Below are 22,121 nucleotides of genomic sequence, written 5' to 3'. Positions count from 1 at the left end.
AGAGGTGGGTGTCACAGGTTTAGATTTCACATCCCATTGTGGAGTTTATAGTTTTAATAGAACTGGGGTTAGATCCTAAATTAAAAAATAAAATATAAAAACAGGCACTTATATTAAAACCCCATTTATTTGATATTAGAATCCAGACGACCAAAGGTGTGCATTGTATGGCTATGTTACAAAAACAAAACTAGAACACTTTGTGTGAATACATTTCGTGATATGTTTTAGCACAAACCGAAAGGGTTTTGACGTCCGTTTTGAAAGACAGCCAGATGTCATAACATCAAATATGAATCAATTCCACCATTAAAAATCAATTTAGCTCTTTTGCACGACAAGATTCATCGGGGGACCAGATGCAGTTAACAAATAGACACAGCAAATTAAAACACAGAAAAAAAACATGTACTTGTTTATGTTCCAAGAACCTACAATCCATAAAGTCAGCAGTGCTGCGTCTCCCCAGAAGCTGGGCTGGCCCACGTCCCAGTGCATCAGGGCTACTGGGCCACACAGCACCAGCTAGATGTATAAAAGCCCCCGTCTCTCTCCGATCCACCCTTCCATCTGCATTACGGTGGAGCCCAGTGTTTGGAAGGCCTGGTGTTGCTGTGTGGGCGGGTGGAACGGATTTGTACTATCGCTCATCGTCTTCTGTTTTTAAATCAGTGGTTGCTTTGTCTGGACGCTATTTATAGTTGTACTTTTCAACAGCTTTTGGTCGTTTGTTGTTGTTGTTGTGGTCGTGTGTTTTATTGTAATTTAAATCTGCTGGTTAAATCATTTCAGTACGTGTGATAGGTAATGTTGTCTCGGACAACAGCCGGAGAAGACTTCCTGATCCTCAAGGCTCCAGCTAATGGGCATCCTCAGAATAACGAATTAACAACGCACCAAGTGTGCGTCAACGATGGCGTCATACTCGGGACGAGTTGAGGCCACTTAAAGTGGTCAGGGGAGCAGGAACCAAAACGCTGTTTCAGTGAGCATGGACAGAGGGGAGAACGCTGGCGCAGAAGAAACTAACTGCTGTTTTACATGTAGCTGGGGTAAGACTGGTGGACCAGTGCTAGTACTGGTGAACCAGTGCCACCTTAGAATAGCTCATAACAACTGTAAACTAGTGCTACACCACACACAGGGAGTGGACTCCTGCTGCCGTCCGTCTGATGACGGCACTAGTTTCATAATCCTACTTTGAGTCCAGAAATAGTCCTCGAATTATCTTGTCAAGTCCATTTTTGTTACGCACGCTGAGAGCGGAAATAAATGGATCACAGCGGATCGATACGCAGCAGCACCTGACGTAGCCACGTACTGATTCCCTGTCGAGATGTTTCGCTCAGCTTGGCGGGGGAATATCAGAAGCAATAGGTGTTTCCGGTCGGGAATGACCCTTTCTTTGTTTGAATCGGTCAAACACATCCGTGCGACAAATTAGTGGATTGTAGGTTTAAGAATTCATTATATGTATAGATTGCAAACGTCACAATCAACCCCCACCCCCCCCCCCCACCCCTTTCACGTTTCTCACACAGCATCGTCACACTTAAATATTAATCAGAACAACAAAATCAAACAAACTGGGAAATCAGGTTAAGAGTGTCCGTCCCTCGAGCACCGGTTAATGTTATACATATTTACAGTAGAATCCACGCGAGTCGTCGTGTTGTTGTGAGTGAAGTCCAGGGACATGAGGGGGGCCGCGGGCGGTGTGGGGGGGGGTCCTGACGGGGGACACCTCGACGCTAAACTTAACACAAAGCCCCTCTAGTGTAGAATACGACGGTCGCTCCCGTTCTGTTGTCTAGCGCCGACTCCTAGTCGCCCCGCGTCTAGGATGGGTAGGTTGTGGCCCCGGGGGATGGATGGGTTGTGGCCCCAGGGGATGGGTGGGTTTCGGCTCCGGGAGATGGGTGGGTTGTGGCCCCAGGGGATGGGTGGGTTGTGGCCCCGGGAGATTCCGCTGCCTTTGGTTTTTAAGACGTCGTGTCTGGAGAGTTCTGCCGCTGCTTTTTGTCCGTCCGTGGAATGAGACGTTGACGTGTTTGTGTGCGTGGTGATCTGTGTGAGTGTCTCTGGGAGCATGCGTGCATGAATGATGTGTGTGTGTGTGTGTGTGTGTGTGTGTGTGTGTGTGTGTGTGTGTGTGTGTGTGTGTGTGTGTGTGTGTGTGTGTGTGTGTGTGTGCGACGAGGTGTAGGCATACGTGTTATTGTGTGTATGTGTGTGTGTCTCTGTGGGTACGTTGACGTGTGTGCATGCATGTTAACGTGGGTACTTGGGTGCACGTGTGTGTGCGTCTGCATGCACACGTGCACAGCATGTTAATGTGTGCATGTGTGTATGTGTCTGTGTGTGTGGGGGTGTGCACATCTTTTAGAACAGAGTCTGTTTGAGCAGCTGTAACAGCCTCCAGAAAAGACAGTTGGGCCTGAGACAAGGCAGCAGTGCCTCCTCCTCTTCCTCCTCCTCTTCCTCCTCCTTTCTGTATATACTGTCAACCCAAGACGTTAACCCAGGCTCCCGCGGCACTAGGACAGCAGGAGTCCAGCCCAGAGGGACAGGAGGAGGGAGGCCATAGTGTACGACACCGATGAGCAGCCCTGAGTGGCTGGATGCACCACAGCCACGGACCAAAACGAATGCGTACGAGTTGATTGGTCGAGGGGGGAAGGGGGCAAGGGGGGGGGCGAGAAAAATCGTGGCCGGTGACATCAATGTCCAGGGGATGCCGGAACATCGCACGAGAAGATGGAGAGAACGGAGAGAGAGAGAGAGAGAGAGAGAGAGAGAGAGAGAGAGAGCGAGAGAGCGAGAGAGCGAGAGAGCGAGAGAGAGAGAGAGAGAGAGAGAGAGAGAGAGAGAGAGAGGGAGGGAAATGAAGGGGAGGGACAGAGAGAGACAGAAAAAGAAGGAGAAATAATAGGAGAAAGACAAAAGGGGGGAACAAAGGAAAGAGAGACACATGAAAATATGTTTTGGAAAAAAATATGAAAAGTCAAAAGAATAACAGGTATTTTTTTTTTTTACTTTCTTCAAACACAAGGGGAAAATTTGAAGGAGAAGGCGAAGGGAAATAAAAAAAATAGTAGGTAGAAGGAAAACACACACGCACACACATCAAAGCGATAGGCAGGAACGAGGCGCAGGGATTAGGGCTTCACTACGTGGCCAGACATCGACTCCTCACAGGGGCGGGGCTGGGGACGAATTAGACGGTGAGAAACGAGCGAGGAAAGAGAAAGCAGGCGAGGGAAACCGAAGATAGGGCTGTGCTGTCATGTTACCGCCAAGCGCTCTCAAGTGGCTAATATTAATGGCTTGTAACAGGGCTGTGTGGTTCAGCTAGCGTGGCTGAGTTTTAATAAATAAAAAGGCTAGGACCCGCAGCTACGAGTTAATTAGCTGTTATTCTGGCCCAGCGTACTGTAACGTAAAGCACCAGCAGGCTGTTTGCAAGCTTGGACCGCGAGAACCCTGTTGTTCGCTGTTATTAAAACAGTAAATAAAAAATAGAATAGCATAAAGGTGGCAGTGCGATTTAGTGTTTTTTCAGGAGCCAACTCAAAACTTGCCGAGCCAGGGCTGTCTAGTCAAACTTCTGAACAGAGCATTTTTAGCCCTGATTTTTAGTCCTTTCTGACAAACCTCTGTCCGGGGAAATAAACGATTTTCTCCGTGGATACATTCGGCGCGTCAATAAACCGATGTTGAAATGGAGGCCTCCTGTCCAGGGCAAGCCTTGAGTTCTCTCTGACTGTGGGTTTTGTACGGGGTTGAGCCTTGAGCTCACAGACTGTAGGATTAGTACTGGGTTGAGCTTTGAGTTCACTGAATTCGTGTTTAGTAACAGGTTGAGCTTTGAGTTCTCTGACTGTGGGTTTAGTTCCGGGCTGAGCTTTGAGACACTGATTATGGGTTAAGTAACAGGTTGAGCTTTGAGGTCACTGAATATGGGTTTGGTACCTTTGTGAGCTTTGAGTTTTCTCAAAGTGTTTGGTGTGAGCATTGGGTTTAGTGTATACTTTTAGTAGGGGTGTGAGCTGGGAGCTTAGTGCACTAATCAGTACGGGTGCCAGCATCCACACGGTTAGGATCAAGATGTTAAGTGAAGGAAAACCTGGAATGGCGGAGGGCTCTGCGGCGGTCCTGAAGAAGAAGGATCCGGGCTGGGACTTCCCCTTCTGGTTCTCGGCCACCACCAGCACCTCGTACTCTGTGTCCCAGCGCAGCCCCGTCAGCAGCACGTGCTCGCTGGCGCTGGGCAGCTGCATCTCGGGCTTCCAATCTGACGTCTGCTTCTGTGGGCGCATGACCAGAACCGACCAATCAGAGACGGGCCGGAGGTAGGGCTGGGCGATTAATCAAATTTTTTACGCGATTTTGATTTTAGCGTCAAACAATCACAAAACGAAATGTTTTATAGAAAGAACAGCTGGATACATATCTGTACATTACTTTAGATTTGAACATTTTCTATTTGACCATTTAGTGTATTTTTTTAAAGCAAAATTTGAAAGGCCTCAGTTACAAAGTTTTTTTTTTTTTACAAATCATGTTTTCAAACTCAAAAATAATCGTTTGAATAATCGTGATTTAAATATTGACCAAAATAATCCTGATTATGATTTTTCCCCATAATCGAGCAGCCCTAGCTGGAGGGATGCTGAACAAGCCTGGCTATTGCCAGACCAAGCTCAATCATAGATTGAGCTTGGTCTGGGGAAGCTGCCGTCAATTTCTTCAGCACAAGAGGCGTGATCAACAGGGCTAGTTCAATTGACTCTGTACGCAATTGGCTGCTTGCCGTGGCTTCCCTGTCATCATTGTGTTAAACCAGCCAATAGCGCGCCAGGGGGAAAAGCCAGCTTGGTGATTGGCTCCCGCAAACACTTATCGAAACTGGAAAGAAATGAATTGCTCTTCTCCAGACCCTTCTACAGGGCGAACTCAAATCACCGGCAGAATGGGCGGGGCCACCCAGTCTTACGCTGAACACCATCGGGCCGGTCGATGTGATAGGGTGGAACCGTGCACCCTGCTCAAGGGGTGGGGTTTCCGTTCGGTTTGGTTTAATGGGGGCTTAGCTTCGCCCGAGGGCAGAACGACGTTGTAACAGCGGCAGCAGCAGCGCACGTAAAAATCAAACATCAATAAAAATAAAATAAAGTGAGTGAAATGACAGTAGCTATATTGGGCTTATAAAAAAATTACGATCGCACAAGGATACCAAACGAAGTGAATCAAATTACATTATCTGTTGTCGTAATAGTGTATGTACATATGCTTTATATTTGAGTACGGGGTGTGTGTGGGGGGGGGCGGTACTCACCGGCCGGTAGCGGATCAGGTAGTGCAGGATGGGGGATCCCCCGTCGTCCTGTTTGATCCAGTTGACCCTGAAGGAGTTTCCCTTGGGCCGGGGGGAGCCCTCCAACTTAGGGGGGTTGGGTTTCCCTGGGAGCACACAGAGAGGACCCAGACAAGATGAGGGGGTATCATTAGAGGAAAATATTTAAATAAATAGATGAAAGTAAAAAGATTAAGTGCTAGGAGGCAGGTTAGTCTTTTTGTGACGAGATGAGGGTTGGAGATGGATCGACCTGTACATTGAAAACGGAGGAATTAATAGACAAAAAAGTCAGTTGAAAAGTAAAGTTTCCCATTTGGTAAGGAGGGGGTGTGTGTGCTCTCTCTCTCTCTCTCTCTCTCTCTCTCTCTCTCTCTCTCTCTCTCTCTCTCTCTCTCTTTTTATTTGGGTAAATCCTTTAAGAACTGCATGCTGTTTCATCTTCCTTTAGATACCAGGGCTCAGGTAGACTAATTAGCAGAGTCTGCTCAAGAGTCTTTACGTGAAGCTGCCTGTGCGTGCCTCTCAGCGTTCCTCGGGCATTGAACTGCCAACCGACAATCAAGCAGCAGGGCCAGGGCAGGACTGTTGTGACAGCGTTGGATCTCTTGAAATTCTCTGGGATATTTAAATAGGAGTGTGATCCGAGGAATTAGATGTAAATAGATGAGTTGTCGGTGTGACTCACGATGTTGACTCATGCGTTCAATGCTGTTGTTTTTTTGCAGTTTGAGAACATTTAGTCTTACTGGAACGAATGCGCAGCCGCTCCGCGTGTGATGCCAGCGATGGAAGCCAGCGACCACACAGGAAAGAGATTCATTTTAAAGGCTACTTAAAAACACAATGTTTTAGCAGGGGAATGTCTGCCTACGAGTTTTAAAAAATGTGATCGGAGTCGTCGTGAGAGTGCTGTAAAAGTTCTAGGAAACCGACAGATTGGGTTCCCCAGGAGCGAGTGCGAGGGATTGTCAAACGCTGTCAAACCCAAGTTACACAATCGCTGGAGCCAGGGTGAACAGCCAATAGAAAGCCAGCACCTTGCGGAAAGGCGTTTTGGAACGTTTTCTCACAGTTTAACAACTTTATAAGTTTAGTCATAAATAACAAGGCAATGTTCTCCAAGACTTTAGTTAGTTATCTGAGACCCACGTGGATCCGTTCTCTACTGAAAAAAAGTGTTTTGGGGTGTTACCTACTCTTAAAAGACATGTAGCCTCGGTTAGCTGCTTTAGCTTGTGTATCATTCGCACACAGCACACACACATGAAGAACAACACAGGGGGATGAACACATACAGGAACTGAGTGTAGGCTGCGGTCGTGTTTCTCTTGCGGTAACAAAAATAAGAATAATGAGAAAAGTATTAAATGTCAGGTAAGGGCGGTGGACGATCGGGATTATTGTACGATCAATAATTAATCGAATGAATAATAGCTCTAGTAATTCTGACTGGAGGAGCGAAGAAGCTGGTTTACAATTCAGGTAATGCCGTCCCCTTAAACTTCCATTAAACCCACACCCAGGCCTAAACGCAGACGCTGTCGTCTACAGTGCCGTGTTAACAGCATGCCGGGTTTGAAGGGAACAGGGTGAGTGCAGAGGATTTAGTGCGTGGGCTGGCGTTGACGTTAAGACTCTCTGACGGACGGGAGGATTCCTCATCTCAGGGGAAGTTACCTTCTGCGGCGAGTGGTGGAAGACCGGGAGATGTGATGGGTGGAACGGAAAGTGGTCGGAGGTGAATGAAAGGGGGGATGAATGGACAATAAAACAGTTAAAAAGACATGCAGAGAAGTTTAAACAGGAAAACAGTTTAAACCGAAAGCAAAAGGGAAAACGTGAACAACACAAGGGGGTCTATGGCGCTGAGATGGAGAGGAGACGGACTCTGGGCCAGACGAAGACGCAGACAGCGGATAGAGGCTTCAGGCTCCCTACCTATCTTAACCGAAGAAGTGGATTTATTACTTATAACCCAGGCTTCCCCCCCGGGCCCAGATCCCACCTCCCTCCTCCCAACTGATATTAAACACAGTTGAATTAAGAGGGAGGGGAGGAGAGGAGAGCCATCATTTCCACTGTCTGTTTCAACGGCGGCTAGTAATTCTACAGGACTGCAGCATTTTCAAATCAAATCACGGTAGAAGTGATGTCTTTAATCAGCCCATCCAGACACATATTTGAGCTTAATAAAACGCCAATGGAAAATATTTTATTATCAGTTGGTGGTGTCGTGATTTTCCATCTTTTGAGTTGGACTATGGGGGGGGGGGGGGGGGTATGGGGGGGGGGGCGGCTACTACAACAAGCGGCTAGCATGATGGTATGACGGTGCTAGGAGGAGCTATTATGCTACGCTAGCTGTGAACAACAAACCTGTTTCCTCGGTGGTAAAATGAAACATTCCGTCTAGGAACATGAGAGAAATGACATCAACACTGACAAATGAATTTTTGAATAAACAATGCCTAATCTCTACATGTTTGTTCAAGATATGTACTTAACGATTAGCACTGTTCTCCTGCTAAACGCATGTCGTGCCATATATGTTGGCGTTCTGTTTTACTAAACAGTGACTATCATTATTTTTAATGATCTCTACAGCTAGGAAAACACTGTCACACACAAAACGACTAAATGAAAGGTTGTTGAAATGTTTGTTTTGAAATGGCCTCAGCAAGACTTTTAGCATTCATATTTTTTTTTGTAATACCCGAGAGAAATATGTGTCAGCCAAGCAAACTAAACCGAATTAACTTCTCTCTCGAAGTTAACTTTTGACAAGATGTAATTTTTTTGCCCATCTGTTGCTGTGCTAATCAGCGGCAGGCGTTCTTCAGAAGTGGTACTTCTCTGAAAGCGAGCAGGGAAAACAAACAAATGTTGGTAGAAGATTAGAAGATCTATGTGGTTATCATCAGGGCCATCTTGAGTCCTCATCACTCAAGCTGCAACACTGTAATTAAGCTACAGGATCATTAATGTCCAACAAAAACCAATGGTTTGGTTGTGAGATTGTGAGGTTGTTGTTTTCGCCCCCAGAAAAATGTGTTCTCTCCTCCGTCAATGCCCGCTTGCGATAACATAATAAGATATGAATGCCATTTTATATATTGTTATCAATGAAGGATTGTTTTTGCGTTAATTATGTTATGGATTTGTTCACTTGAAATTCTATGTAAAAGCAGCTGTAGATTAAAAATAGGACTAAGGAATTTACAAACAACTCTAGATTAAAACTAGGAATAAGGAATCCAAAAGCAGCTCTAGATTAAAAGTAGGAATAAGGAATCTACAAGAGACTAATACAACAAGGACTAAGGAATCTACAAACAGCTCCAGATTAAAACTAGGACTAAGGAATCTACAAGCAGTAGAATAAAATTAGGACTAAGGAATCTACAAGCGACTCTAGAGTGAAACTAGTACTCCTATTAAAGCAGATCACTTACTTGAGAGTGTATAACCTGATTGATAAATCAGAGAAATAAAGCACAGAACATAAGATGTGATGAATGAACTGAAATACACAGGACATTTTTTCAGTACTCAGCATGGTAGCATGGTAGCAAGCAGCCTCACCAACAGAGGGCGCTAAAAACTAACTAATGCCTCACCTAACTATCAAGAGGTTGGAAGCAGAGGTACCTTCCAAAAACTGCTCCATCTCCATTCGTTTATTAGTGATTTGCTAACGTTTTTTGGTCAAAATGTACCAAACGTTAATCATGGTATCCTATTCGGTCTCTGTGTCAAAAGTGTTCTTGAGGCCAAAATGTAAGTGGTACATGAATTGATAACACTACAGTAGGACTAGCCAGGATGTGCTATCAGTTAGCGTAAGCGGTAATCTGACCGCAACTGAACACAGTCTAATGCATCAACGGTGAATCGCTCATCAATAACAACCGCTACTGGCCTCACGGTGACCCCCCGTGAATTAATAACACGTGGCCGAAAATCCAGTACGGCAAATTATGAATAGTGCTTCCTGCTGCAATTTCCAACCCAAAAAATACACCAAATGGACACATTTGCAAGGCCCGTCTTCCGGGGAGATCTCAACAGCCACTTTGGGGAAAAGCGACCAATTTGCTCGCCGTGTGAGCCATCATGGGCCTCATCAGGGTGTGAGAAGCGTCGAAGAGACGGCGGCCTGTTTGGCGCCGAGCTCTCAGGAATCAATAGCGGAGCGTCGCTTCCTGAGTCATCTGCTGAAAGCGCAGCTTCTTAGGTAATAACAGAGGGAGGAGTGACGGCGTGGACACGGCAGCTGGGGGGACGATAAATCACGCCACGTCGTGTATCGTATGGGGGTGTGTGTTTGGCTGTGTGTGTTGGGTCACGTTCGTGTGAGTGTGCGTGTGAGTGTGTGGGTTTGTTTGTGTTGGCGGTGGTTTCTTGGGGTGCAGAAGTGTCTGACTTGAAGCGGACAGCGGCTGGTCTGCGGGAAGAGAGAGTGTGTGTGTGTGTGTGTGTGTGTGTGTGTGTGTGTGTGTGTGTGTGTGTGTGTGTGTGTGTGTGTGTGTGTGTGTGTGTGTGTGTGTGTGTGTTTATAGTGTCGATGTTGGTTCTTGGGGGGGCAGAAGTCTCAGCCTGGAAGATAACGGCATGGTTGTCTGAGTATGACTAGACAAATGTGTATGCGTTTGTGTGTTTGTGTGTGATGTGTGTATGTTTGTATATGTGTGTGTGAGTGTTCATAGTGTCGATGGTGGTCGGGTGCTTGGGGTGCAGAAGACTCTGAATTGAAGATAACAGCATGGTTATCTGAGTATGAGTACACGTGTGTGTGTGTGTGTGTGTGTGTGTGTGTGTGTGTGTGTGTGTGTGTGTGTGTGTGTGTGTGTGTGTGTGTGTGTGTGTGTGTGTGTGTGTGTGTGTGTGTGTGCGAGTGTGAGTGTTTATAGTGTCAAAGGCGGTTCTTGGGGTGCAGCTCTCTGTTGGAGATAACAGCGGGGTGGGGGGGGCCGTGGTCGGGTGCTTGGGTGAACAGCGGGGTGGGGGTGGGGGCCCGTGTGTGTGTGTGTGTGTGTGAGTTCATAGTGCAGACGGACGGACGGACGGGTGGGTGGTGATGCGGCAGCAGACTTACGGACAGGCTTGGTTTTGAACAGGACCGTGGGGCTGCTCTCTCCCTCCCCCTTGCCGTTGACGGCGGACACCTTGACCTCGTAGCTGGTCTCCGGCTTCAGGTTGTCGATGGTCACCTCGCTGAGAGAACCTGTAACACAGCACACCAGCGCCACGCTGCCTCAGATGGTGGCTGCTGGTACTGCAGCACAAGACAAACAGGACTGCTGCTAACACTAAATCTATAAACAAGTAGTTATCTTATCGGCACATTCTGGCACGTTTTCAAAGCTTGCTTTCCGTTTGAACACCTTGTTTTGTATGGCTTGAATAAATAAAGTTTTAGGATGGTTACATGAATATGGATGCATATGCAATGCCTCATCATAAAGGAACAAACATCCGTGTTCCTGAGATGTAGGCGAAACAGCCGGTTACCAAAGCAGGGCGAATGCGTTCCCAGCAATGACAGACGCCTTTAAAGAAAGAAAAAGCAAAAACTACAGTGGGGGGACGAGGACGCCTTACCACGCCAGCTGGCTGCAATGCACTGATTTAAATAAATATAAATATAAAAAATATAAAAAACTAACATGGCTGTCTGCGTATGACTACAAAAATGTGTGTGTGCGTTTGCATGTGTGTGTGTGTGTGTGTGTGTGTGTGTGTGTGTGTGTGTGTGTGTGTGTGTGTGTGTGTCTATATGTATATGTATTTGTGTGTCTGTATGTATATGTGTGTTTGTGTATGTATGTATGCATGTATGTATAGGTTTGTGTGTCTGTATATGTGTTTGTGTGTCTGTATGTGTATGTGTGTGTGTGTGTGTGTGTGTGTGTGTGTGTGTGTGTGTGTGTGTGTGTGTGTGTGTGTGTGTGTGTGTGTGTGTGTGTATGTCTATGTATGTGTGTGTGTGTGTGTGTGTGTGTGTGTGTGTGTGTGTGTGTGTGTGTGTGTGTGTGTGTGTGTGTGTGTGTGTGTGTGTTTGTGTGTGTGTGTGTGTGTGTGTGTGTCTCTCTGTCTGTCTGGTTGTCTGTCTGTCTGTGTGCGTGTGCGTGTCTATATGCGTGTATGCAGGGTGCGATTTGTGAAAAAACCAGAGGGGGGGATAATTTTGAGAAACATTTTATTCAGGAAAAATAACCACACAACAGTGTGAAAACTTATGAAAACAGTTGATCTTGTGACCTTGTCTATCTAAACCTTACACTTAGGCTTCATAACGTAGGCGGTAGGCCTATTTTGAACGTGAACTTAACCAATGCATTTGCAGAAATATTTTCTCATAGCTAATATTGTTTTTAAATGTGCCAAATAAAAAAATATATATATTTTTTCCCCGATATCAGTTCAATAGAAAATATGAAATACCACAATGTGCTGTCAAGACGTTTTTTTTTTATGGGTTAATCGGGTAGACTATAGGTCAGACTACGAAAACAGTCCGCTCTGATGACGCACTTCAGCCTCTTTTTTTTGCTTTCCTGTTGGCGGATCGATAGCAGCGTGGTGACCCTGCTTCAACCACATCTCTGCAAATCTGCGGGCCGGGAAGGAGGCAACATCTGGTGCATTTACAGAGATGAAAAGCAGATTGTGCAGTGTGGACACATTCATTCTGTTTCTGCCATCTGTAAGAATGTGGTTCATGGCGCTGAAACCTCTTTCACACTCGGCTGTGGACACTGGGAGCGTGGAGACAGCGGTGAGAACTTTGCGCATGCTCTCTCCTGTGACACCGTGACATTTAAACTCATGGAACTCCTTCAGTAGTATGGGACTGGTTGCGGCCTCAACAGCAAGAGTTTTGTGTATGGCGAGAAGTTTTTCATCGCCGTAGAGGATGCGCTCGTCTTCATCAGATGGCCAGTTTGATGGATTTAGAACGGCGGCGGCAGAGATTATCCCGTTGTCATCCAGCCTGCGCTCAATGTTGTCAGCCAGGGAGACGAAAAATCGCTCGCGAAACACCTCTGCCTTGCGACGGCCCCCATCACCTGGCTGAGACACACTGACCCCCTTGAATGTCGAAGATTTTTCAAATTCCTCCCTCATGCATTTTGTGTTCACACCGTCGGCTTTCCTCATTGATCTCAGTGCGCTCAGTGCCACGCCCACCTCAGTGTTGGCACGGACAGCTGTTGCGTCTCTCCTCTGAAGGAAAAGTGACAGGGCCTGTATAATCTCCAGCGCATCTTTAATCAGTGCCATCTCCACCAAAAAAAGCCACTCTGTCATTTTAGTGTGTATACCCTGACATCTTGCCCTCTCCTTGGTGGATCGGGATGGGTTTTTGGCCACCTCTCCAAAAAGTTTCACCAAGGATGGATAGCTCTCCCATCTATCGCTCCCGGTAGATCAAAATCACAGCACAATCAAAATGAAGACGGACCCTGTGTATTTTGGTTGTTAATTATTACGATGTAATGGTGAAAATACTTTGGGTGGGGGGGATAATTTTTATCCCCACCGAGGATAAAAATAATTCAGCAGAGGGTAGGACGTGTAAACCAGAGGGGGGGATAATCCCCACCATCCCCACCGGCAAATCGCACCCTGCGTGTATGTATGTGCCAACGGGACCTAATGGTGGGACCTCCACCATCCATCCAGCCCCCCCCCAATCCCTCCCTCCACGCACCTTCCGGGAGCTCGTAGGTCTGCTGGGCCCATGTCCCCTGGCCCTGGGGTCTCCACTCCGCCTTGTACCTGAGGACCGGCACCCCCCCGGTGGCCTCGGGCTCCATCAGCTGGATCCGGGCCGTGCTGGAGAAGGGCTCCATTAGGCCAAGGGTGGGGGCGGAGGGAACGTCTGGAGGGCGAGGAGAGAGAGTGATGCTAACGCTAAGCTAGCGGAAAAACAATGTGATGCTAATGTGGGGCGCTAGCTAACTCGGGTACATGTTAGCATGGAGCTACATGGCTACATGTTAGCAGGTAGCTACATGGCTACATGTTAGCATGGAGCAACATGGCTACAAGTTAGCATGGAGCTACATGGCTACATGTTAGCATTGAGCTACATGGCTACATGTTAGCATTGAGCTACATGGCTACATGTTAGCATTGAGCTACATGGCTACATGTTAGAATGGAGCTACAGTACTCTCGTTATTCATTCAGGGAAATCATTGAAATCGTTTGTGATTAATAAGCATCGTGATTTGTAGTAGATTACTCAGTGATTAATAATGATTATAATTAGGTTTCAACCCGAATTTCCCATCCGGGATGAATAATGTCCATCTTGTCTTGTGAAAGAAAATCATCATAAATAATGAAGAATAACATCACACGCTATAGTTAATGTTCAGCATTAAAATCCTGAATGAACATTAATAAAACACTGTGATTATTATTTATGGAAAAACGTGAAAACTTAAATTGAGCCGTCGGTTTACTGCCAGTGGCTCCACAATGCATTCTGCCGCACCACAGCCCGGGCTCCACGGAGTGGCTTTTAATAGCCCGGGTTTGATCCTAAGATCACAGGACGTCAGCCTCCCTTTATCTACGGTTCTGTTCTCTCCTTAACGTGCCGGTGCACCTCACCACAACCTCAGCAAACGCACTGCAACGTGACAAACAGGGCCTGGCGTCCCTCTCCCCTCCTCATCTCTGCAACTGATCTACAGTCTTCTCGGGAGACACTAAAGCTCGGACCGAAACCGCGGCATCGCCGGTTGTTACTGCCGACTGATAAGGGCACGAGGTGTCAGGTCTTAAGAGGGGACAGCCAGCAACCAGCGCTCCGGCGGAGCTCTGCGGAGTGGTTAGACAGGCAGCGGCCGAGCGAGACCGGGCTCTATAATGGTGAATTAAGACAACATCTAGGTGCTAAAGAGGACGACTAAAACGACTAAAAGCACCTGCGAACGCTCCCCACCGAAGAGCGGGTTTTACGACGGGAATCGAGCTGAAACTCATAAAGAGAGAAGACATAAAAGGGGTCGACGGGATAATAAACAGCTGGTCCGGTCGAACAAAGAGTGACACTACTCTCGTCATCCTCCATCGCTTCCCGTCCCTCATGTCGCTCGTTTACAAAGATGATAGTTTATTCAGAGCGATCACGGGAGAGGTTGTGTTCCGGTGAGACCGGCAGACACTGATTTTCTGTGTGGGGGGGAGGAGGAACCGATGACCGGGCTGGGTGGAGGCGGGGGGTTGTGGGGGTGTCGGGTCAGGGTTTGGGACTGACCGGCCTGGATGAGCAGGAACTCCTTGGACTCGGTGCCCAGGTCGTTGGAGGCGGAGCAGTTGTAGCTCCCGTAGTCGTTCTCTGAGGTGGGGGTCACCTGGTCGGAGAGGGGGGGGTGGGGGGTGGGGGGACAAGGAGCAGAGAGAGAGTCAGCGTGAGAGGAGGAGCCGTGAGCGAGAACGTGAGAACCCGCGATCGATGTGCTCCCCGGTGTCAGCGAACAAAACACAAACAAACCGGCGGACGGCTGCCCTGACCTTCTGCCTCTCATCTGTCCATTAGAGTGCTCTATTTTTATTCCTTCCCAGCTCTTTCCTGCTTTTTAATTATTCACCGCACTCCTCTGCCCTCACAACGGGGGTACGGAAAACACCCTCCACTCCATGAATGTACTCATAAAATCTTGATGTCCTGGGGAGGGTTTTATTTGTGTATGTGTGTGGCGGTGAGTACAGACTTTTGTGTTTTTGTGGGAGACACAGAGAACAGGTGTGTGTGTGTGGCTGTGTTTGGGTGTGGTTGTGTGCACAGACTTTAGTGATTTGTCGGTGAATCCAAACAGAGATAGTATATGTATGTCTGGGTCTGCCTGTATATGTCTGTATGTACGTACGTACGTATGTGTGTACGAATGTACTATGTGTGCGTTTGTGATTGTGTGCACAGAATTTCCTGATTGGGTGGGTGGGTGAATCAAACCCCAGAGGTTTTTGTATGGATGTATGTATGATATGTCCCTGTATGTATGTATCTATGTATCTATGCATCCATGTATATATGTTTGCATAGATGAATGTATGCATGCGTGCTCGCGTTTGGGATTGAGTGCACAGACTGCCGTGTTTTCGCTTGAGCGCGAGAGTGCATTTGTCGGTGCGTTTGTTCTTTCAAGTTACTTCCCTTGGAGTGATTCCACGTGCGTCCGCGTTACACACATCCATACACGCAGCACCAACCCCAGCCTACCTCCAGGAAGCTGGCTGCAAGGTTCTGGAAGATCTTGATGTTGCTGGTGTTGGCGCCGGGCAGTTGCTGGCCATCCCGCAGCCACACCAGAGTCACCTCGCTGGGGTTGGCCTGCACCTCGCAGCTCAGGTTGACCGCGTTGCCCTCCCATGTATACATGGCCAGAACCCCCTGGATCTTGGGCGCATCTACAGGGGGGGGGATAAGAATAAACGTAAACAGGTAAAACGCTTGTAAACGCAACCTTTACGACCTGTCGGAGTTAAACGACATTTCAGACATTCGCATTTTCATATAGATTCAGGGCATTTAGCAGACGCTTTTATCCAAAGGGACTTACAGACATTCACGCACATATTCACACACCGATGGCGGAGTCAACCCCGCGAGGCGACAGCCAGCTCATCGGGAGCGAGGTGCTGCGCTCGGGGACACCTCGACACTCTAGCATCTAGGCTTACAGGTCAACCCGCTCTCCCTCCTGAGCTAGGCCGACCCATTTATCTGTGGCAGCGTTCAGCGTTGTGTGGGGGCATTGAATAGGGGGGAGGGAGGGGTTGGCTAAGCTCATGAGGTAGAGCAGTTGTCTTGTAACCGAAAGGTTGGTAGTTCAATCCCCGGCTCCTCCTAGCTGTGTTGATATGTCCCTGAGCAAGATAGTTAACCCTAACTTCTCCTGACGAGCTGGCTGTCGCCTTGCATGGTTGACTCTGCCGTCGGTGTGTCAATAGTGTGTATTAACCGGTGTAAGTCACCTTGGATAAAAGCGTCTGCTAAATGCCCTAATTGTAATTAGGTTGAGGACGGACGGGAGGCTACTCACAGAGGACCTCCAGGTGGGCGGGCTGGGCGTCCTCGCCGATGGAGTTGCGGGCGGTGCAGAGGTACTGGCCGGCGTCTGTGTACTTGACGTTCTTGACGGTGAGCGAGGAGACCCGCGCGTCGCTCCTAACCACCACGGTGCCGTCGGTGCTCTGGAGGGGGGGGAGAGGGAGCGGGGATCACAACAAACACCAGAGCCATTTCAACTTTCACTTTCAGTTTCTCTTTCAGTTTCACTGTCTGTTTCACTTTCACTTTCTGTTTCACTTTCTGTGTCACTTTCTGTTTAACTTTCTGTTTCACTTTCACTTGCACTTTCACTTTGCCCATGTGTGACAGATTGGTCGAACACGATTAAAACTAGTCTAAAATATCCCGTGCTGGTTGGGAATCACAGTGAAACAGACGAGGGGGCGGCTGGGTGTGTACGCAGCGAGTCTGTCAGCAACACGACGACACAACAGTGATGTCTTCATGGCAACCACCAAGCGCAGCAGTGGGATGTCTTTGTAAAAATCCACAAGAATGCATCGGTACAAAACACCCACTTAATCAATCGGCATTATTCCATGAATGGAACCACCGCACTCCTCTGTGAAGGCAGCGCTCCGTGGAGGGTTTGATGTGGAAATGTGGCGGTGGGGGTGGGGGTGAGGGGGGGGGGGGTTCGTCAATAATTGATTGAAGAAAGCGGGCGAGGGCGGTGCTCAGGCTTTTCACACAACGGGCTCACGACTTCACACGCCCGGGACACGGATGTTCAGTTGGCGCAGCTGACTCACACGTCTCAGGGGGATGAACACGGCGTCGGTGACGTGCAGAGCCCCCCCCCTCCTCCTGCTTTGCTTTTAGCAGTTTGTTCACTTCACATTGAATCACACCGCTGAGGGGGTTTGTCTGTGGGAAGGCGATGGGGAGGGGGGGATCGGAGGAGGACTTGAAGACAGGTGAGTGGCAGGTGTCATGAATTGACTGATCATTTGTCTTATGTTTACAACACGGCTGTAGCTGATCCCATGGAAAAGAAGAAGAAGAAGAAGAAGAAGAAGTAGAAGAAGAAATAAGTATAAGAAGAACAGACTTCCTAAATGTGTGTTTGTTCCAAAGTAATAAGCTGCACTAGCTGGCTCCAGTACTGCTACTTCAGAACCCATGACTGCCTGCTTCCTCCTTCACAGCTTGCCTTTGCTTTGGGATTGTGTAACAGAAAGTCACACACAAGCTCTCAAAAAATAAAAAAGCTGCAACAGGCCCGGCATGAGAGAGAGCCGGCTAATGACTTAAGTGGCCAGACCCCGACCCTCTCCAGTTACCTGCTGGGGGAACGCGATCGGCCGCGCTACAAGCACAACAAACAACTGTCCCATCACCCCCAGCTCCGGGTTCAGGGGCCTTTGTCACCGGATGACATGTGACACGCAGTGCCCTGGTGCTGGTGTTAACTGATCCTCAATTCTTAATCAGACCACACGGAGAACAGCGCTGCAGACCCCCCCCCCCCCCCCCCCCCCCACAGACAACTTGGGTAGTCTGGGTGGAAATTACGGTCACCGCATCCGGCATGGCCTGTGATTGTCAGGGTATTTGAAAATAATCGCCTCTAGAACACAGCCACCGTTTCCATGCCGACGATAAGGAGGCGATGGTCTGAAACCCCTCTTTGACTCATACATATTTTACAAACAAAAGCACCAAAACGAGTTCCTTCTGAATCTGAAGCACAAGTTGCTCGACGCCGCCACGCTCCGCCGCGCCGCGAGTGGCACCGGGACCACCTTCGGAGCGCGGTTGAAACGAGCCACTGACGATCAAAAGCCCCGCCGGTTCTGAGTTCACACGCGAGACGCTGAGGTGCTCAAACTCTGCTCTCCCTGCATCCCGTACGCTGGGTTTCTGCGTGGCTTTGATTCAAAGTGCAGACCTAAACTGAATGACACGGCTTGCTTCAGCACATATTAAATACGATACATAAAAAAGTTGCCTATTCCGCGCTGAAGAGAAATCCTCATTAGTGTAACATGGCATACTGAATAGACAAAAAGCATGTCTGGGCTTATCAATTATGCAGGACACTGCCGCGCAGTGGGACCTGGGAAACGCTTACGCAACACCAGTCCCTTGCTTCAACTTTAATATTCTGATCCGGGTCTGCAGAGCTTCTGTTCTGCCGGGGGCTGTCCCCAACAGGGGGCGCTGCCTCTGAATACCAGGCCCTGACCCGCGGACAACACAAGACAGTGGTCCCCCCTCCCCCTCCCCCTCCCTCCTGGTCGCTACACATCCTCAGCTCTGTACAATACAGCGGGGGTTCCTTTGTAGAGGGAGGGGGTCAACAGTTCAGCCATTATCCCCATTCACTACATCACTATGTTCGTGATATAATGTAAGGATAACTTGTTAGTAACGTAGTGACACAACGTTGAGACGTCGAGACGTTGATATCCTCTTTCAGTCTGATTTACTAGTGGTAGAATAATGTTACACTTAACAGGGGCCGTAGAGTGCCCCCAAAGGCATAGGAATAACAATGCATACTGTTGACTATCCATTGCATGCATAACAATCACCCTTACAGATGGCCAGTCGTTAATGTGTAGCGAAGATCTTACAGGCCTTCGCGTAGCGTCTACGACATAATGGGAACCAAAACCACGTCATATAAATGCACAGTACTAATAATATATGCAATATAATGTCAACAGGTTCGTTAATGTTGAATACGAGTCTCTCGGCGGTGGGGGGGGGGGGGGGGGGGTTCGATGAATAATACAACGCTGCTGTCGTTTTTTGGCCGGCCTCGGAGAAACCATTTGGCGATTTTGACTTGCGTTTTTATTTGTTGTTTCTGCCGGCCGTAAAAGCGGGAATCGAACCACTCTGCACGAGTACGGCGGCTGGCAGCGGGACAGATGAGACACGGCGGGAGAACAAAAGGCGGGCTAACAGGACATTCTTCACGGCGAGCCGCTCCAATAAATCAGAACCAACTGATAGCGGGGGGACCCTCCATCACGTCCTACGCCCCCGGCACCAGAGGAGAGGGGGAGCGGGATTCTCGGAATGGGAGAGCGGAAAAAAACAGGGGGGACATTTAACTGCACTTTGGTACAGTCTCCCTCCTCCTCCCTCCTCCTCCCCCCTCCTCCGAACTTCCAACTTATTTTGACACTCGGGGTTGAATGTATTTTCTTCTTTTGTTGCGTATAAATCAATCACAGAGTGAGTGTTTTTATACACAGGCAAGGAAACATGTTCATAATTCCCCCTCCTGCTGAATATTAGAGCCTATTCTGCTCAGAGGGGCTCCACTTAATTCGCCTGTACTGCGACCCACGTCAGCGGTGAGTGACTTATGTCAGGTATTCAAATGTGCTGCTGGAGCAGTGGATTATAGTAGATGGTGGGTATCAGCGCTGTCTTCTGCATACTTATCCCCCAGAATGGAGAAAAATAATGGAAAAGTCAAAAATCCAAGAAAAATATTATAATCGGTTTAAAATGCAGGGTGAAATACGATATTTAAATAGTCTGATTTTGCACCTATTTAAACAGTCTCCTGGTGCGATGAAACTGGTGAACAGCAGAGCTTGACATCGTAAAATAAGGTCTAATATTATAGCTTTATATATATATATAGAGATCGATATATCTATTTATATCATATCTATATGTATATAAATAACTAGCAGTTGGACTTGTATTGCAAAAGTCCAAGTGCCAGTTTTACTTTGTGTAGTCTGTACCCTTCTGTGGAATTGGACTTTCCAGCTGTGCCTTGAAAAAGGATTGGTGTTTGGATAAAGTCATGCATTTAGAGAAGCGATACCTTGTGTTGTTCAGGCCGAGTCCACGACGCCTGTGGAGGACAGAGACAGAACAACAAAGAAAAAAAAAACAGCAGAACAATCCTTTAGAGAGGAGCCCTCATCCATCGACAGAGTGGCTCTGGTTCAACACAGCAGGTGTGCCACCCGTTCATTACCAATTCAATCGTCAAAGGTCTACTGATATTTAGATGTTTCGGCAGTTTTTACTGAACATCACATCCGTTTTGAAGGGGATGAAAAAATAATTGAGTCGATTTCCACGACAGACGCTTCATGTATTTTATGTGGGCTATATATCGCTTGCTGCTGCGGCTTCAATGTGGATTGTTTCTAAGCAGCAGTCAGATTTATTGGTGCATGGGTGCCGTGTTGTGTTTCAGAGAGAGTCATACACAAGCCTTTTTCTCCGACAGCTTCGCCATCAGCGGCTTGCATTTTAAACAGATGTTGTGACAAGTGCGTCGGCATTTGGGCGTCACGCGTTGAGCCATGAAGCGCACAAACAAGACCGCCATTGTCAGTCTCCGGGACGGTTGAGACGAGATGACTCAAGATTATTACACGCCATCTTTTGTGGACGGTACAGTAACAGGGTTCCTGCTCGCCTGGCTTCGAGACGGTGATGTCACAAGGCTGGCTTGTTGTTAAGACGCTTTATTGTTGCCCCATGAAGAACAGAAGGTGATGTCACCGCAAGGTAGTCTTCATTTATTTGCAGTAAATGGTAAGTGGACTGCATTTATGGAGCGCTTTTCTAACCAGTGGCCACTCAAAGTGCTTTACAATATTGCCTATCATTCACCCGATATTGGGCACCCGACAGCCAGCTCGTCGGGAGCAGTTAGGGTGAGGTGCCATTACTCAGGGACACCACGACACTCAGCTAGGAGGAGCCGGGGATCGAACCAGCAACCTTACGGTTACCAGTCAACCCGCTCCATCTCCTGAGCTACTGCCGCAGTGCAGGCGCTGAATGGCCACCTAACTATGTCCAGATGTTCTATAGTCTGGGTCCGTGGAGACAGATGTGTCGGCCTGTGGCTAACGTTTAGAGTCTGATGGGTCCTGGTTCGCTAAGGCCCCGGGTTAACTGCTGACCTTGTCTGGGTCCAGATGTAAATCAGCCATGATGTTTGTTCAATTCAGCCCCTCATGGCGTAGAAGCATTCCAAAATTGGGCAGTTGACGCTCATTTGACGTCCATTATGTTCCACGCGTGTGCTGAGCCGCTCACCACAGCTGGATCTTTGTTTCGTGACACACAGAGACACGGCTATGGGAGTGCGAAACAATCGCTTGGGATATAATGGATGTCGATTGAGCGCCAACTGCCCAATTTCAGTACCGTCTACACCGCTAGAGGAGGGGAACTGAACAAACATTAGATCTGGACATAAACAATTTCAGCCTTTACCTGGGGTTGTAGCAAATCGGCCAATTCCTTTCAACACGTCCTTGCATCGTTGATCCTATGTTAATCTCATGTTAACTTAATCAATAATAAAATATTTGCCGGATAAGTATGTTCAGTAGACCGTTGACAATGTGAATAGTAGGGTCATTATATATGTCGATTTAAATCAATAATATCTTTGCTCGAGATATTATTCTTCAAAAGGATCCAAATATAACGCAAGTCCATTTGTCTCAGTAGGTATTGAATAATCAAAATAATCACCTCATTTGTCATGTTTCGTGGAAACATCAGATCAAATGATAAAACCCACACCCACACAGCTACATGCTACAAAATTAGTTTGCATGAGGCATGCTATGGATTTCATGACGGTGAGGAGCAGAACACGAAAACACATGAAAACGTGATGACCCACATGAAACGTCTCCAAGCAGAACATGCAAAGCGACAGACTGA

General features: G+C 47.8%; 1 protein-coding gene and 1 long non-coding RNA gene across 14 annotated transcripts in view; one reads left to right on the top strand and one right to left on the bottom strand.

The window, feature by feature from the left end:
* Positions 1-22,121, bottom strand: part of ncam1b (neural cell adhesion molecule 1b) — an 81,271-nt gene that overhangs the window by 6,251 nt on the left and 52,899 nt on the right. For 5 of the 13 annotated variants that reach the window (XM_060076148.1, XM_060076149.1, XM_060076150.1 and 2 more), the window contains 10 exons: positions 20,248-20,277; positions 16,423-16,573; positions 15,600-15,787; positions 14,634-14,730; positions 13,074-13,244; positions 10,455-10,583; positions 8,812-8,826; positions 7,736-7,768; positions 5,339-5,463; positions 4,127-4,307 (listed from right to left, as the gene is read on the bottom strand). In XM_060076148.1, the coding sequence (XP_059932131.1) occupies positions 4,127-4,307; positions 5,339-5,463; positions 7,736-7,768; positions 8,812-8,826; positions 10,455-10,583; positions 13,074-13,244; positions 14,634-14,730; positions 15,600-15,787; positions 16,423-16,573; positions 20,248-20,277 (1,120 nt within the window). Of the gene's footprint in view, positions 1-108; positions 2,618-4,126; positions 4,308-5,338; positions 5,464-7,735; positions 7,769-8,811; positions 8,827-10,454; positions 10,584-13,073; positions 13,245-14,633; positions 14,731-15,599; positions 15,788-16,422; positions 16,574-20,247; positions 20,278-22,121 lie in introns of those variants that run through there. The other 8 variants (XM_060076151.1, XM_060076153.1, XM_060076154.1 and 5 more) reach the window with 5 other exon arrangements.
* On the top strand, positions 11,210-13,009 carry LOC132475155 (uncharacterized). The gene is made up of 2 exons (XR_009529823.1): positions 11,210-12,367; positions 12,765-13,009. It is a non-coding gene; the product is annotated as an uncharacterized LOC132475155 (long non-coding RNA).

Source organism: Gadus macrocephalus, chromosome 16 (genome assembly GCF_031168955.1).
Source record: "Gadus macrocephalus chromosome 16, ASM3116895v1".
Taxonomy (NCBI): Eukaryota; Metazoa; Chordata; class Actinopteri; order Gadiformes; family Gadidae; genus Gadus; species Gadus macrocephalus.
The sequence above is the reverse complement of the archived record's forward strand: the minus strand, read 5'-3'. Positions and strand labels throughout refer to the sequence as shown.